Genomic DNA, 15,415 nt, shown 5'->3' on the forward strand with positions numbered 1-15,415 from the left:
CAAACAAAACCCTGAAACAATCATTGGTAATAAAAAAGATTATGAGGCTGTAGAGAATTGGAGCAGCCTTGTGGTCTAGACTTGAACACACAGATTGGTCCATCCTCACAAATCCATACCAAGTGTTCACATGACCAGACTCCTCTGAGGTGGGTACACCTTTCTTTCTCATTCTAGGGAAACTCTTATCTACACTCAGATCTCTTACAGAAAGAGGTTTGAGTGTGGATAAATGATAGCAGCTACCAGAAGATAGTTTATCTGGATTCAGTGAACAGAAAGCAAAATGAGAACAACTTAATACCAAACACTTTATTACTTACGCTTATTATTTACAGTATTTACATATTGCACGTTTGCTGGAATGTTTTATACATTTATTATATAAAGTAAATTAATGGCAGCTTGTGTTTGTGTACAAAATCCATGCTCCATTGTCCCAAAAAATATGTCTGCTTGGAATCACATTCCTGCTTGTCATGCAATTTGTACTCCTAGGGTACAATGTGACCCCAATGCAAGTCTGTTTTAACCAAACTTTTAAAAAATTGCATAAGCATGAAGGATATCAAGTGACCACAACTACTGTGGAGCAGATCTTTAGTAGTTCTAGATATACAAACAAACATTCCTTGAAACTGTAGAATTAAGCAACAGAACATCAATTTTCTTGGTGAAATATTTGTGTTTACATAATTTTTGGTAGCATTACACATCAGTTGTAAAGTGTAAAGAATGGAGCATTAAGTACTACTGGCAGTTACGCTACTGGAAAGAATGTCACTGCAAACTGTTGATGACATACAAAACACATGTTAAAAGAATTATGGGAAGTAGTCTGTCAATCTGCAAAAATAAATCTCTTGTTCACAATGGAATATGTTATAAAGGTAGTAAATTCTATTTCCCTGTTGGTTTCCAAGGCACTTCTCTTGGTTCTTGGTATTTCTTTTCATGGTAATAACATCTGGTGGATTAAAAGAAAGAAGAAAATTGCCTTTCATCATTTTTATACTTGTATGCATGTGTTTTAAGAATGTATTCATCATATTGAGTCAGTAGAACTGGAGAATTCAGTAGTAACTTTGGAAAGATCCAGTAGTGCAGTTCTGATTTAGCTTAGTTTAGTTCATGGCAGCCTGACTGCTAAATTACTGTTTTGTTTATTAATCAAGGCTGAAATTTTGGAAAGGGTCCCTTTTTGCACTGGTTCATTTTAGGTAAATAGATTTGGAAAATACAGTTCTACCTATTGAAAACGTGCTATGGTTATGTTTAGCCTTTTCTTAAAGTGCAGCTGCGAAGTCAAAAAGCCTCAATGATAGTATTAACAGATTGCAGATTTCTATCTTAATGTCTTGGTGTCTTGAAGCTGATGGTACGATGCCCAGTAATACAAATTTGTCAAGGTAGGGCTGGAAGGACCTAGGAGCGATTTCATGTTTAATTGGGCCCATTAGTGAAGAAATCTGGACTCATGCAGACAAGAAACAAACAGAACTTTCTACAGTTTGATCATATAAATGCAGCCCTTGGGATGTGCAAACACCAAGGCAGCACCAACTGAGTAGGAGTTCCAGGATTTGCTGCCCGTTAACTCTTCCCAGAACAGTTTCTTGGAATGAAATCAAAACCATTTTTATGACAGTGATACCAAAATCACTGACAGAAAATTACAGGCTTCAACCCTTTTCTCCCACATCTTTAAGCCTTTTGAGAAAATGTAGCGTAACTGTCTCGGCTTATACCTATCTAGTAATCCATCCTCCCTCTAGTAACTTCTGAGTTTGTTTTCAGCAACCACATCTTCGAGACTTGCAGCAAGTCTCCTCAGTTTCCTGTGGTTTTAAGACAACCTGTTAATGCCATTATTTCAAAGTAAAAAATGCACTATGTCTTACTGGTCAACAGGACCTGCATGGGTTCCATACTTTTGCATGCCAAGAGATTTCAGCTGAAGCTTGTGTTTCATGGACCCCAAAAGTCCATGTAGGAGATAAAACAGAGGTGTTCTCTGATACTAGAGTTCTGCTGATGTCACTTTTCACAGAAAAAGCTTTCATATTGTCTATCTGACTATAGGTAACCATCTCTCCCAGGATCAGTGGCAATTCTCTGATTTGGGTTTCTCTGCATTTTCTACTGCTGAAGTATAATTTGTAACAAAATCATTTGAATGCAGAGTCAGTTGGACTTGACATAATCCATTGGAAATCAAGCCATTGTTGCATGCAGAAATACTTTTTAATAGTATTTAAACATATTTAGTTTTGCAATTTTTAAAAGCTATTAAGAAATGTAATAATGTTACTGAAAAGCTTAATGTAGTTTAGGTTTTTTTTCTGGCTTTGCAGATAGGACACATACTTCTTTTAAATATCCTTCCGTAGAGGGGAAAATGACGTAAATTTTCCTTGTCTTGCATTTTCATCTAGCTTATTTTCCGTATGTGTGCTTCTGCTGTACCCTGTTTAAGGTGTGATGCTTAAAAGTGATGTTTAAACATGCTTTTGATTAGTGTGTGGTACAACTGACAAGTTAAACACTGAGAATTTAATAGTTTTTTTTTCATTACTAATACTAATGGGAACGTGCAGCTCACTGAGGGTGAAAAACTGGAAGTAGGTAGGATGCTCATTTGTCATCTCATCCATACCTGCCTTTGGATCAAAAGTTGTGGGTTATAGATTCTCAGCTGAATTGCAGTTTTCTAAATCCCTGGCATTTTCAGAAACCCTTGAAAAGGCCCCAGATTTGTTAGCATCAATCAATCTGTTGTACTTTTTTCATGTAGTTATGTTATATACGTCAGTCTAGGAAAATTAGACTGGAATTTAGCTGAAGAATGGCAGGTAGTCTTAGTGAAGATCCTGAGCGCTATCTGATTAAAGTCTCTGTTGGGAACCTCTATCATCAGCTCATGATGATAGAATTAAACTCTCTAAGATAAAGCTGATCTATAGTAGAGAAGAATTTAGTGGTTTAAATATTAATATAAGCTTTAAAATACTGTGCCAGCAGGATTTTGTAGCTCAGCTTCCACGTGCTATAAAAGAAGTTCCTTCCCTGGGTGAATATCCAGGTGGAAGTCTCCTCTAATGTCAACAGATCGCAGTGATCTGTGCATTGAAGCTGATAAAGCTCATAATTTTACATCTGGTGCTAGCCACAAAGAGACCCCATAGTAAGGAAAATGCAGAATTGCTACTTAAATTAAAAATTGTACTCTACCACACTAGTAACCATTTACACTGTCTGCCTCTCTAGTTCAAAGCAGTAGTTCTCATAAAAGTCTTAAACTTGTTACTGTAGGCACTGCTTCCTGTCACCAAGCAGAAGTGATAGAACATGTCATGGGAAGTAATATGTGATAAATCTAGAAAAGGGTCTGCCTTCACTGAATAGTATGCAAACCCCACATCTTAATTCTACCTTCACTTCTTTTGTGAAATGAAAGCATCTGACATTTCCTGAGGGCACTTGATACTAGTTTGAATTAGAAGCTGTGTAAGAGAGAAAGCAATTAAGGGCTGTTGGTTCCATTGTTACAAAACACCTGAAGCAAAACGTAAGAGCTGAAATATTATTTTGGTTTAAGAATAGTTTGAATTAATGGCTATATTAAATGGTGTACAGGAATTGGATATTTATTGTGGTAATTTCAGTTTTACCTGTAGGCATTTAAAGTTTCTAAGTTTATCTTGTATTTTCAGCTTTTTTAACATACATTACTAGTATGGTCAATATATCCTGAGGGGTTTACAAAGATTGAGTTCCAAAGACAATTTCAGTTATCAGAGTGTTTTTGCTGTTTCTGAGTCCCTGCATTGCTTACAGCTGTGGGACAGGCAAAATGTGAACATGTACTCTTAAAGAGAAGAGGGAGCCCAGTTACATATGTGTAGGATAAATGAGGAAAAGTGAAGGCTCTGTAATGCACATTGTATCACACATACCTTTAGGTATGTACTGTGACAGTAACAGATGCCCAATTCCTGTTTTCACTTCTTCCTGTTTGATCTTAACAGTTAGTTTTCAATGTCTTGAGTGCTTTAAAGCTATGATAGTCCAAAATACATTTAAAGTACAAATAAAAATCAAATCCTTTTTTTTAACTTTTCTTCCCCCCAAACCAATGGACAGATATCTGTGTATCTGAAAAATGTGTCATCTTAGTTTGCCTAAGTATCAGAGAGCAATAATTAATCTGTAGCCCAGCCCACGCGTAAGCATCCAATGAAGTGAAAATCACATACTAAGCAAAACAGGAAATCTAATTTAGACCTTTGTGGAGCAGTATCATATAAGAAATTTTTGTTAACTAATATTCAAGCACTAGTCTGAGCTTTAGAACTGATACTAAGTAGTAGCCTTATAGCAGAAACCAGAAGTGTTTACCTATTGCCTTACTACAAATAAATTTCATATACCAGAAAGCCATCTTAAGTATGAAATGGCTTTGAAATCTCTTCTTGCTACATACAAGTGGTACCATGTTCAAAACTTTGCAACTTCTTGAAAATATTTTGGACTAATGATAACTACATGCTTCACGGTGAGAAAGGTAAATGGAAAAATGCAAAAGAACCCATTTTTCTACAATTCAGTCTATGACATGACAAAAACAAATAAGGCCTGCATTATACTTCTGCGTGAGAGGAGATGTCTTACGCACATAAATTGAACTGATGCAGTGGAGAAGCTGTGAGGAGGGATGGTGCTTAATTTTATGAGGACACCTGTAGTTATCAAGGCATGTGTGGTAGATAATAGCCTTCCTCTTTACCAATGGAGGTTACTTACGAGTGCTGATAGTATTAATGATTTGTGCCTGTGTGGAGAATAACAGAAGTGAGGCTTGCTATTCTTGCTGAAACATGCCTGCTAGTTGAGCCAGGGCACTGTTTGGCAAAATGATGTGGATTTTTTTTAAAATAGACTCCCAGCTTGAGCTGTGAACTACTTCAGTTACTATTCCTTTGTATTCTGAGTTTATGTTTACATGACAAGATGTAAAGGTACATATAAAACTTTCTAAGAAAAGGGAGAAAAGAATTCCCTAGTCTGATGTATCTGCTTATTAGCATTGGCAATAACATTAGTCACTTATCTTTCACAGGTGAGTATATAATGGCTTATTTGTTCCTTGCTTTCTGGATTTCACAATTGAAAGGTTGAATCACTAGCCTTTCTTCAGTTAGATAAAAGGAGTTACCTATTGCTAACTTTTATTTATCCAAATACTGTATGCAGTTGTTTCCAAAATTCCATTCCTGAACATATGATGTATGATGTATTCACATCCCTAAGAAGTGTTCAAGGCCAGGCTAGATAGAGCTTGAGAAACCTGAGTGAGTGGGAGGTGCCCCTGCCCATGGCGGGGGGGGGGGGGGGGGGGGGGGGGGTTGAGCTGTATGATCTTGAAAGGTCCCTTCCAACACAAACCATTTTGTGATTCTGTGAGTAAGATTCCTCTCCATGACTGCAGGCTTCAAATTAAGACAAGTAGTGTAAAAGTTACTGAATGTTAGAAACATTGCACATTGAAGCTGGGCTAGTTCAGGTTTATTTTAGGAAGTCAGGGAGAAAACACTTAAGGAAATGTTGAGGAGTTTAGTGTAAATTCAGGATGCTGAATTACATCTAATGTATTGCCTCTGCCCTTGCCACTAGAAAAGTCTTATATCTAGCTGGAATCCTCTCTTGTTGCAAAATTTTAAAAAAAGTATGGTTTTTTATCAACACTGGATAAAAAGAATGGCTTGTAGCTACTTTTTATTAAACTCAATAGCTCCATCATGTTTTCCTGCAATCATCTTGGTTTTAGATTAAATAATCCCAAATCCTTTTAGCTGTTCTTGTAAATTGAGTTTTCTAGGTCTTTGGTCATCTATGTTGCACTTCTTTAGATCCTCACAGGAAGCACCCATAGGTCTTCAGGTGTGGTGTCCTGAAATGTAGTACTGCAGCAACACTGATTATTTCAGGTGGTTTATAAACAATGATTCTATTCATGAATTCTAGTATGTTGTCTTTTTCCAAATGTGAAATGGTTGTCACACTTGGTATGTGATTTACTACAACCTCTGCATTTTCTACAGAACTGTGTCTGCCTATTCACAACATCCCATGTATTTCTGCAGTTGATTACTCCTGCATGACTTCATAATTCTGCTCTTTAAATTTTATCCTGTTTCAGACTCTTCAGTATGAACAGTGTCAGTGCTTTAAAAAAAATAAACTAAGATGCTTAATTTACTGCTTTTTCTCACAGACTCCCTACAAGATGTGTAATTTGTGACAAAGTATCTTGGTTTGATAGCATTTGTTACTGACAGATCCACAGGGGTTATTATTTATCCCTTTGTCAGAGCTCACATTTTTGTCTCAGGTAAAGGTTGAGGACAGAATGTAAATTAGTCCTTCTTTATTCTTATGTGTTGGTTTTCTATAAATACAGATAGTTTGAAAGGTTTTTTTTGTGTTTTTTTTTTTTATTTGGTGGGGTTTTTATTGTTTTGTTTTTTTTTTTTGTTGGTTGGCTTTTGGTTTTGTTTTGGTGCATGGTGAAATTCCCCAAGTATTTGTAGGAGATAGAGGTACATCTAGGCAAAAATGGAATACATAAACCCATAGATATGAGAGGTGAACACAATGAAAATGCCAAAAAGTCTGAGTACCTTAAAGTTGGTTTATCAATGCTACTAATAACACATTTTAATGGAACTGCTTGAAAGCACCTGCAACCTATCTGCATTTCATGTGTATATCTATGTATATATTAACTCATCCTAAAATGCACACCATAGATCTACAGCTGCACACATAAAAGGGCTGCTGCAATTGTGTACTGAGTCAACTTTTGAAAAATAAGCTACAGCTGTTGTGTTTTGTTCTGTAACAACACATTCACTCTGATAACTATACTGCTATGAGTAATTCCCAGCTGAGGCACATGGACTTCTCTATAAAGACTTCCAGTAGGGGGTACCCTTTACTTATTGCCAGTATTTGCCAGATTGAGACAGTTACTTAAAGTACTCTGAAAGGGGATACCTTAGCCAAAGGACAAGTGTTATTACATGCCCATAAATTTTCATGTATAAATTTTCAGTGCTTTGCTATGCAGTTGAGTGTCATTACTGCTATGAGAAAGCTTACCTTTATCCTTCCATGCACATTGGGCTTACTGCCAACCGAGTAAGAAGCCTGGCACATCTTTTATAGTCTGTCATGAAAAGAGCATAAATAAAATTACTAAAGTAACCAATTTTGCCTCTAAAAATAAAAATTTGTAACTGTTCAAATTATTGTTGTTGTGAATGAACACCTTAGTTTGGTGTATAGAAATCAGTATAGAAATCAGATTTTTAGACTTAGAAATAGTGTGTAAAAATTGCATTACTGAAAGCCATGTCCAGTGGCACATATGCAACTGACTTCTGCACATGTACTGTATAAACAAATAGCATGAATGTGCTTGGAGGATCTCCAAATGTATGTACCTACGAAAATGTGTATATCCTTGTCTGTGTTTAAATGTGGGATGTAAACATGTCACTGCAGTATTTCCATGCTAGAGGAAGAATAAGTAGTACACATCCATCTTTAAAATCTAGCCCTCAGGGAGCAAGTCTATCAACTTAAGTAATGCAACCCCAATAAATTTTCTTAATGGAAAAACTGTTAAATTAGACAAATAACATCTCCTAGTTACAGGAATGTTAATTCCAGCCTGAGTAGTGACCACATCATACAAATTAATTCATAACTGTATGGAGCTTCATCTTAAAACTAATAAAATTATTTTTTTCCTATTGTTAGTAGTCCTTATTTTGGGTACCTTCTGCTTTTTGATGCATCATAATAAGGGGCAGAAACAATGTAAAACTGAAAAATTAAGAGGGGGTTGTTTTTTTTTTTTTCAACATGGAAAACTGAAAGCAAATATTGTGAAATTTAGTTATGGACAGATAGCAGAGTATATTACTTTTTAGGTGCCAATGCTGCTATGCTGTACAAAGTCTTAGAAGGTATGCTTCTGTACTGGCTACCACCATGTTGCAGTACCATAGACACTTTTAATTTCTTTGGCCTTTGCATTTCTACACAGAATGAACAGAATTACCTGAAATCAGAATATTTTCATAAAGTAACATCATACTGTGTATGATGCAGTATGAATGCAGAATTCAAGCAGGTTGTTTACCTCATTTTCCTAGAAGAAAGTTACTGGTTAGAAAGTTACTAGAAAGGTGCTAGTCATACAGTCTGGTGACTAATGTTGATTTTCATTAGGCATTATTTCATTAATGAGTATCTACATCTAATGTTTCCTAGAGATGCAGTGTTAACAATATTATAATATTGTATAATTGCCATTCATATAAATTATTCTCTATTATCCAGACGTGATACTGGGTATGTCACCTGTCAGGAGGAAAAGGCAAATTCAGACTGTAAGAGCAACTAGATTTTAGCTTTGAGTACTCATTAGTATTGAGTCAAATGATGTTTGTGTTGTGGTCCTTAAGAAACAGGTAATGTGACCATTTGATGGTTCAAAGCAGACTAGTTATGAACAACTTCCGTCTCCATCCATGTAAACGGAATGTGATCTGGTCAGCCATTATGTGTAAATCCTTATCTTTCCCAGGTACTCCTCATGTGAAGCCTTACAAATAGGGAAAAAGTCTGCAGTTCTTACCAAATATGCCTTTAAAATATATTGGGCTGAAATATTTATTAATACTTAAAACTTGGAATCTCTAACGCTTGTTTCTATTCCCAGCTCTGCTACTGACCCAACTGGTTGACCTCAGACAAGTAAAATAAAGTGTGCTTCCATTCTGAAAAGGCTGTACTAAAATAGCATCTGCTTACACAACAGGTCCACCTCAGTATGAGTCTGGAGTCACATCTACTGACTGATAAATGTCAATGTTTGATTTTTATTTTTTTTTTAAATTCTCTCTGTCAGCACTGATGAGATCTTGTAAGTTGAATTTGACTATCTGTGTCCATCAGCTAAGCCTTAGGAAGTGACACTTTTCGAATGCCCTAAGGATTGCAAAGATTCACTGGCAACATCACTGGAAGATTTGTAGCTGACCAAAGAATAAACTGTCTATAAAACATATTCAACTTAAATGATCACTGAAAAGGAAATAGCCCCACTTGGATTTCTTATCCTACCTTGAACTTGCAGCACTAGAAATTAAAGGTTTGTGAGAGAGGCTTGTGAGAGGAGTTATGTGTTCCTACAAAAAGCAAATGCCTTTTGAACCAGAATCATGTACATCAGTCCTGTGTTTACAGCCATTCTGAGCCGTATATCTGCAGTGAAAAAGCTGTGTTTCCATTTTCCTCACTGTAATGTTGATGCTGTTTTAGCAACACTGTAAAGCATACCCGGTACATTTTACAGCACTCCAAATTCTTCATTGCACAGAATGTAATGTAACATTGTATCACTGCTGGTACCTTATAGAGCTATTAAGTTTTAGGTTCTAGGTTTTTTATGAAGGCCTCTGGCTTTGGGACTTACATGCTGGGATGGTGCAATCCCTTGTATTGTGGTAAAGCCGATGAAAGTGTTTACTACATTTTGGGCTAAAGTAGAGTGGACCTGAAATAGAAATTAAAAATACGTTATGAATCAGCAGAACTCACAGGAAGAGTAGTACAGCTTATGGTATGTACATGAAATGATGGTTACAAATGCAAAATTAAAACATACCTGTTAAATGCTTTAAGAACTTGTCTTTCATCCTCAGATCTCTGGGAACTATTTCTGTCAAGACAAAAAAGAAAAAAATAGAACAGTCATTCTGCTGCACTGGAAATGTGCTTGCCAAGCACAGGATGAGGACAGGGAATAAACTGTCCAGCAAACATCACCACTCCATCTTGACAGACACACAGAGGTCAAAAGTCCTTTGCATACAGTAGGCCAGATTGCAAACATTTGTTTTACATAAGAAGCCACAGTAAAATGCAATGTGAAATACACTGTGATGATGAAAGAAGTTATGTCTGTTAGGTGTGCACTCATTAATGATGACAACAAGTAAGAGTCAGATTATCAAGACTACCTAGATTTAAATTCTTCCACAAATTTTAGTTCATGGTTGTATATACTGCTAGTAATGAAGACTCAAAGGTGTATTCAAATATATCCACTCTTTTGTCACAGGTACGTTTGTACAAGCGCTGTCCTGCTGCAGTCATGAAGCTGGACTGATCTACTTACAGGAATCTCCCCCTGCCTCCTTTAGCAGTAAATAAAATTCACAGGAAATGATCCCAAGCAAATTGCTCTCTTCTGGCTCCCTACGTTTGTGGTTTACCGCCATGCATTTTGCGTTCGGCAGATAGCAAAATGAAACTGGTTTACTGAAATGCATTTTAGCTCTAACCCTTGCTTGTGTCCTCCTGATTTACAGCTATTTTGACTGCTTTCCATTACCAAGTGTATGCTGATAGCATAGTGCTGATTGTGTATGATACACTACACGGTACTTTATTTATTTGACCAAAAATGCCTGAGCAGCCTTTTTCATTCCCCTGGCACCTCTTGTCAGATATAAGGGAGAGAGCATTTCCATCGAGATCTGAATCACTTGTGAGGTTAGACACTTCTCGAAAGTCATTCTTCATTTACTTCTGACTTTAGTCAGTGTAAGTAAAATTGACCATATCATATTTGACCTAATTATGTTGTGAAGAGCATTAAAAACACACATGCTTTACTCAGAAATTTCCCATGGGACAGGCTTACTGGGAAAGTGATGCCAAAACTGAAATGAAAGACTCCAAGCAGTAGTTCCTTTTCAGAGTTGCTGGGAATAACTCCATTATAATAACAGAATGGAAAATACTGCTTAGGAGTCAGTAACACCACTACTAAATAATCTACTCTCAAGTAGATTTACATAGGTTCATTATTTACATAGATAACTTAGCACAAACCAGATGTTTCACACCAATATGCTGATGCAGAGTGACCAAAAACTATGCCCATGTTCCAGGTTGAGATTGAGAGTCCTGCAGATCAGGGTTCCCTGCTTAGTTGGGCCTGCTTTTCAGCATTTATAAAACAAAATGTTCTCACTCTGCTGATCTTAAGTGGAACAAAATTGTCTTCTTTTGTATATTCATTAATCAACCTGATGGAGAAGTAACATTTTCATGACAACCACCAACAAATGCAAGTCATGAGGATATTTGAATATGAATGAGAATGAAGAAGAGGTACAATGAAGCTTCCTGAGACCAATAAAGGCAAAATAAACAGCACACTAATAAATGAAAGCCAGTTTGGGAAAAGGTGAGTAGGCAGCTGCTAACAAATATTCCTAACTAGTAGCAACTACTCCGTTCAGTAGGAGGGGTAAGATGAGCAGCAGTAATGCTGTAGGGGTTTGAGAGTGACAGCAAATGGTATGTTAGAGGTGGCAGTAAGAGAAGCCACATCAACTTTCAGCTAGATGCACAGAAGCACATCACAAAACTGAGTGGTAACGATCCATCACTGTGTGGCTTAGTATGACTGTTTCTGGACTTATCTGTACAACTGTGAACAAGGTCTTACAAACCAACTGGGGCTTCCACTGAAGGTTACAGAAGAGCCATTCCAACGAGTAGGAAGATGACTGAGGAGGGTCCCAAAGTGGTCATAGCTTGCACTGTGACAGAGGAGTATTCTGTTTCCCTTCCTAGTATTTCAAAGGTGCTATCTCTGTAGTACAAAAAGGACTCATAAGCAGGGCAAAAAGTTTTAATGAAGCTGAGCTGCAGGAAAGACTTCTAGCTGTGAGATCTACGAGGACATACTATAGTCCTGGAGGGGAAATTCTCACTAGGGTTGTTTCCAAGAAACACTTAAACAAATCACATTTTAAAAAGTGGTAAACTTTCAGGAGTGGTTTCATCCCTTACTTCTTTGATCTCAGACCATTTAGATTTTTTTTCCCTTATTAATAGGTTTTATTCGAAGCCAGCACACAGGAAGTTGGACTTTCAGTTCAGCACATTATCTAGAGACTAAGAGACTCTTGAGATGTGAATGGAGCTTTTCTATCCCAAATTGCCATCTGTGTCTCTTTCTAGTACCAAAGGGAATCTGCAGGTATTTTGAGCAGTGAATTCTTTATATAAAATTAGTAACCTGGTGTGACGTCTCATTCACCAAGGCATCCCAGGGAAAAAGATCTCCCAAGTCATAGACTGTGACTTACCAACTCTCTGCTCGTCCTGATATCCTCCGTAGTCGGCCACTTCCCTTCTATCTAAGTTATAGTCGTGCTTGGAGAAGTACTGCATCCCACTGTCCTTCTCCAGGTGGTACCTTTTCAGTTCCTGAATGATCTCCATGATCAGATTTAGGAGACTCTGTCTGTCCTTCAAATCTGAGGAGTCAGTTTTCTCTTTGCAGTACCCTGCTGAGAGCATTAAGAGCACCAGCCCCAGCAGCCCAGGAGACCTCAGTCCACTCATTGCGGTCTGACCCGAAGGGTTCAGGAGCAGACGAGAAGGAAGGATCCGCTGCCGCGGGAGGCCGCCTCTTTCACTGGAAGAGAAAAACGGGGGTGGGTCGGGGGTGGAGAGACTCATGGCGGTGAAATCGGAAATGTTACAGGAGGAAAGCGGGGAGGCCGCTTCGCAGCTTACGAAGCGGGGAGAGCAGCGGGCAGAGCAGCAGGCTCACGGGAGGGCGGGCTGCGCAGCTGAGCAGAGGGCCGCAGAGCGGGCAGCCTCGGCGGGAGCCCCTTGTTCGGCGAGCTGCCGGAGCAACTCCCCGGTTGCGGCGGCTAGCGGTGCGTCCCGCCCCACCTCGGAGTGGAGTTGAGGAGCGGGGCGAGGGGCGACAACTTTCCACGAAGTTTCTTGCTGAAGAGCGGCGGCAGCCGTGCACCCAGAGAGTCCCCCGCCCTGCGACGCGCCGCGATGGGGCTGCGGGCAGGAGAGCCGGGACGGGCGGTGCACGGCTGGCGGACAGACGTCCGGGGGCAGGGAGCGGTAATGCCGGCCTTCCCTTCGCCCGTCCTTTCTTAAGGGGCGCGGACGGTCCCGGCCACCTCCACAGGGAACGGCAGCCAGCCGCAGCGGAGGTAACTCGTCCCGGGGGCCGTTCGCCTTCGGACGAACAGCTGTCCCCTCGCCAGCCCCATGCACCGGCTGCCCCGCGCTCCGTGCGGCGGGTCGCCACTAACTCCCGCGGGCGTCCAGCCCGCGGGCTGTCACCGGCACTGCCCCGCCGGGCCGCTGGCCCTGCAGGACGGGAGGGGTGAACACAGAGGAGGGGAGGAAGAAGGGCTGCTGGCCCTTCCCGGCTGCGTTACCTGTCTCTCGGTTCCCCGGAGCCAAGGCGTTGTTCCCCGGGGAGCCGCTCCCCGGACGGCAACAGCTCGCGAGCTGCGCGGAGTCCCAAGTTTTCTGCGGCTGGCCCGCCCGCCCCTCTCACGTCCCTGCGCTCTGTCGTATCCACAAACTACTCCATCGCCGGCAGCCCCGGCGCAGCTGCTTATATAGGCTATAGGATGGACATAAGACGGCAGATAGTATCGACTTGGAAGTGGGTGGAAAACAATAAAAGTCCACTTGGCAACCCCGGGAGCGTCGCTGCTTGCACAAGCCCCCCCCTTCCCGCCCTCCCTTCCCTCCCTCCCCGGTCCCCCCGTCCCTCCCCCTCGCTCGGCTCTCCCGGTAGGGCTCAGTCACTCCTTCGCCTCTCTCCGACGTAAAGAGACGGTCCCAAGCGTGTGTGTGTGGAGTGGGAGGGGGCGGCCGCGGGAAGATGGGGGGGGGGGGGGGTCCGCCTCGCCCGAGCCTTTAATTAGAACCGTGTTGAGGAGCCGCTGAAATATTGATGTGCCTGGCGCGGCTCCCCGTCCGGCGGGTCCCCAGCGCCGCTCCTGCCGTTCTCCCGCGTGGGACCGATGGTGGGGGCTGGCGGGGAAGACGCCTGTTTACCGGGAACTCCGCGCCTGGCCGCGGCGGGGAAGGGGAGGTGTTGGGGCGCGGGCGCGCTGCCGGGGAAGAGGAAGGCTATTTTCTGCTCCCACCGGCCGGGAAGCACGCGGAGAGGTGGCTGGAGCGGGGTCTGGGCGGGCGGGAGGGAGAAGCGGGCGCGTCGCCCTCCTCGCCGATTCTTGGCACGGGCGGTCCCGGGGGGCCAAGCGGCTTCCTGGGCTTGTGGCGCGGCGCTGCCTGGAAGAGCTCCCATCGGGGCCGGGTGCTGTGGGGAAGAGGGAGAAGGCAGCGCCACCGGCAGGAGAGCCCCGCCGGCCCCTCTGCCGCCGGCTCCCTCGGAAGCGGTGACAGCCCAAGGGAAGGGGAGGTGGTGGCCGTGGTGGGTGGGGGCACCCCGGGAACGTAGCGGTTCCCTGTGAGAGCTAGAGCTCCCCCAGCGAACACCAGCAACCCGACCCCCTGCCGCCCTCCCCGCGGAGCCCCTCGGAGTGGAGGGGCTGAAACACGATCCGCCTGAACTTTCCTGTTTACTTTGACTGTGTGGATAAACCTCTCCCTTGGCAGCCGAAACGGGCAAACACGGAGTTGGACCGCGCCGCGGGCGCGCTTCCCAAGTCCCGCAAGCTGGCGGGCTGCGAGCGGGCGGTGCCCCGAGCCCGCCCCCTGAGAAGGCCGCGGCGGTGGGACCGCAGCTCTGCTGGGCACCGCGCACAGGTAGCGCGCGCCGCCGGCACCTACTCAGGCAGAGGCAACAGCGGCCCCCAGCGGCCGGTGCCCAGCCTCTGCAAGGCGCTGCCGCCGGGCGGCGCTGAGGGGCGCGGCCCCCACGAGGGTCCCGCCACACTCGGGCGAGGGCCAGTTCTGCGGCCGTTAGCGGTCACCGCCCCTCCACTCCCCGGAGGAGCCGCCGTGTCCCGCCGGCCACAGGGCGAGCGGAGGGAGCGGGGCGCGAGGGCTGCAGGACAGCTGCGGGTAGCGCTTCACAGCGCTGCACGCCTCCATAGAATCAACCAGGTTGGGAAAGACCTGCAAGATCATCAAGTCCCCAGGACCACCAAGTCCACCACTAAACCATGTCACCGCAGGCTTCATCCACACGGTGTTTGAGCACTTCCAAGGACGGTGACTCCACCACTGCCCTGGGCAGCCTGTTCCAATGCCTGATCACCTTCTCTGTGAAGAAATTTGTCTCAATATCTGATCTAAACCTGTCTTGGCACAGCTTGAGACCATTTCCTCTTGTCCTATCACTTGTTACCTGGGAGGAGAGCCAGCACCCACCTCACTACAACCTCCTTTCACATAGCTGTAGGGAGCACTAAGGTCCCCCAAGAGCGTTCTCTAGACTAAACAACCTCCAGTTCCCTCAGCTGTGTCTCATAAGAATTGTGCTCCAGACCCTTCACCCTCTTACTTCATGCAGTTGTAGTCTCTGACTACT

General features: G+C 42.9%; 1 protein-coding gene across 3 annotated transcripts; it reads right to left on the bottom strand.

Moving 5' to 3' along the window:
* Window positions 1-297: 297 nt before the first annotated feature.
* ALKAL2 (ALK and LTK ligand 2) lies at window positions 298-14,602 on the bottom strand. Of its 3 annotated transcripts, none has more exons than XM_062626277.1 (7): window positions 14,067-14,602; window positions 13,466-13,534; window positions 12,240-12,571; window positions 9,740-9,793; window positions 9,548-9,628; window positions 7,162-7,228; window positions 298-967 (listed from the first exon to the last, which is right to left on the bottom strand). In XM_062626277.1, exons 1-6 carry the CDS (start codon window positions 14,225-14,227, stop codon window positions 7,164-7,166), a joined length of 762 nt encoding a protein of 253 aa, XP_062482261.1. In that variant the 5' UTR covers window positions 14,228-14,602; the 3' UTR covers window positions 298-967; window positions 7,162-7,163. The 3 variants fall into 3 exon arrangements, with proteins under 3 accessions (XP_062482261.1, XP_062482263.1, XP_062482262.1); XM_062626279.1 differs by having other exon boundaries at window positions 13,344-13,534; window positions 14,067-14,124; XM_062626278.1 differs by lacking the exon at window positions 14,067-14,602 and having other exon boundaries at window positions 13,344-13,758.
* Between the last annotated feature and the right edge of the window lie 813 nt (window positions 14,603-15,415).

Source organism: Pezoporus occidentalis, unplaced genomic scaffold (genome assembly GCF_034315485.1).
Source record: "Pezoporus occidentalis ecotype Australia unplaced genomic scaffold, CSIRO_AGI_Poc_V1 ctg29, whole genome shotgun sequence".
In the NCBI taxonomy this organism is placed as follows: Eukaryota; Metazoa; Chordata; class Aves; order Psittaciformes; family Psittacidae; genus Pezoporus; species Pezoporus occidentalis.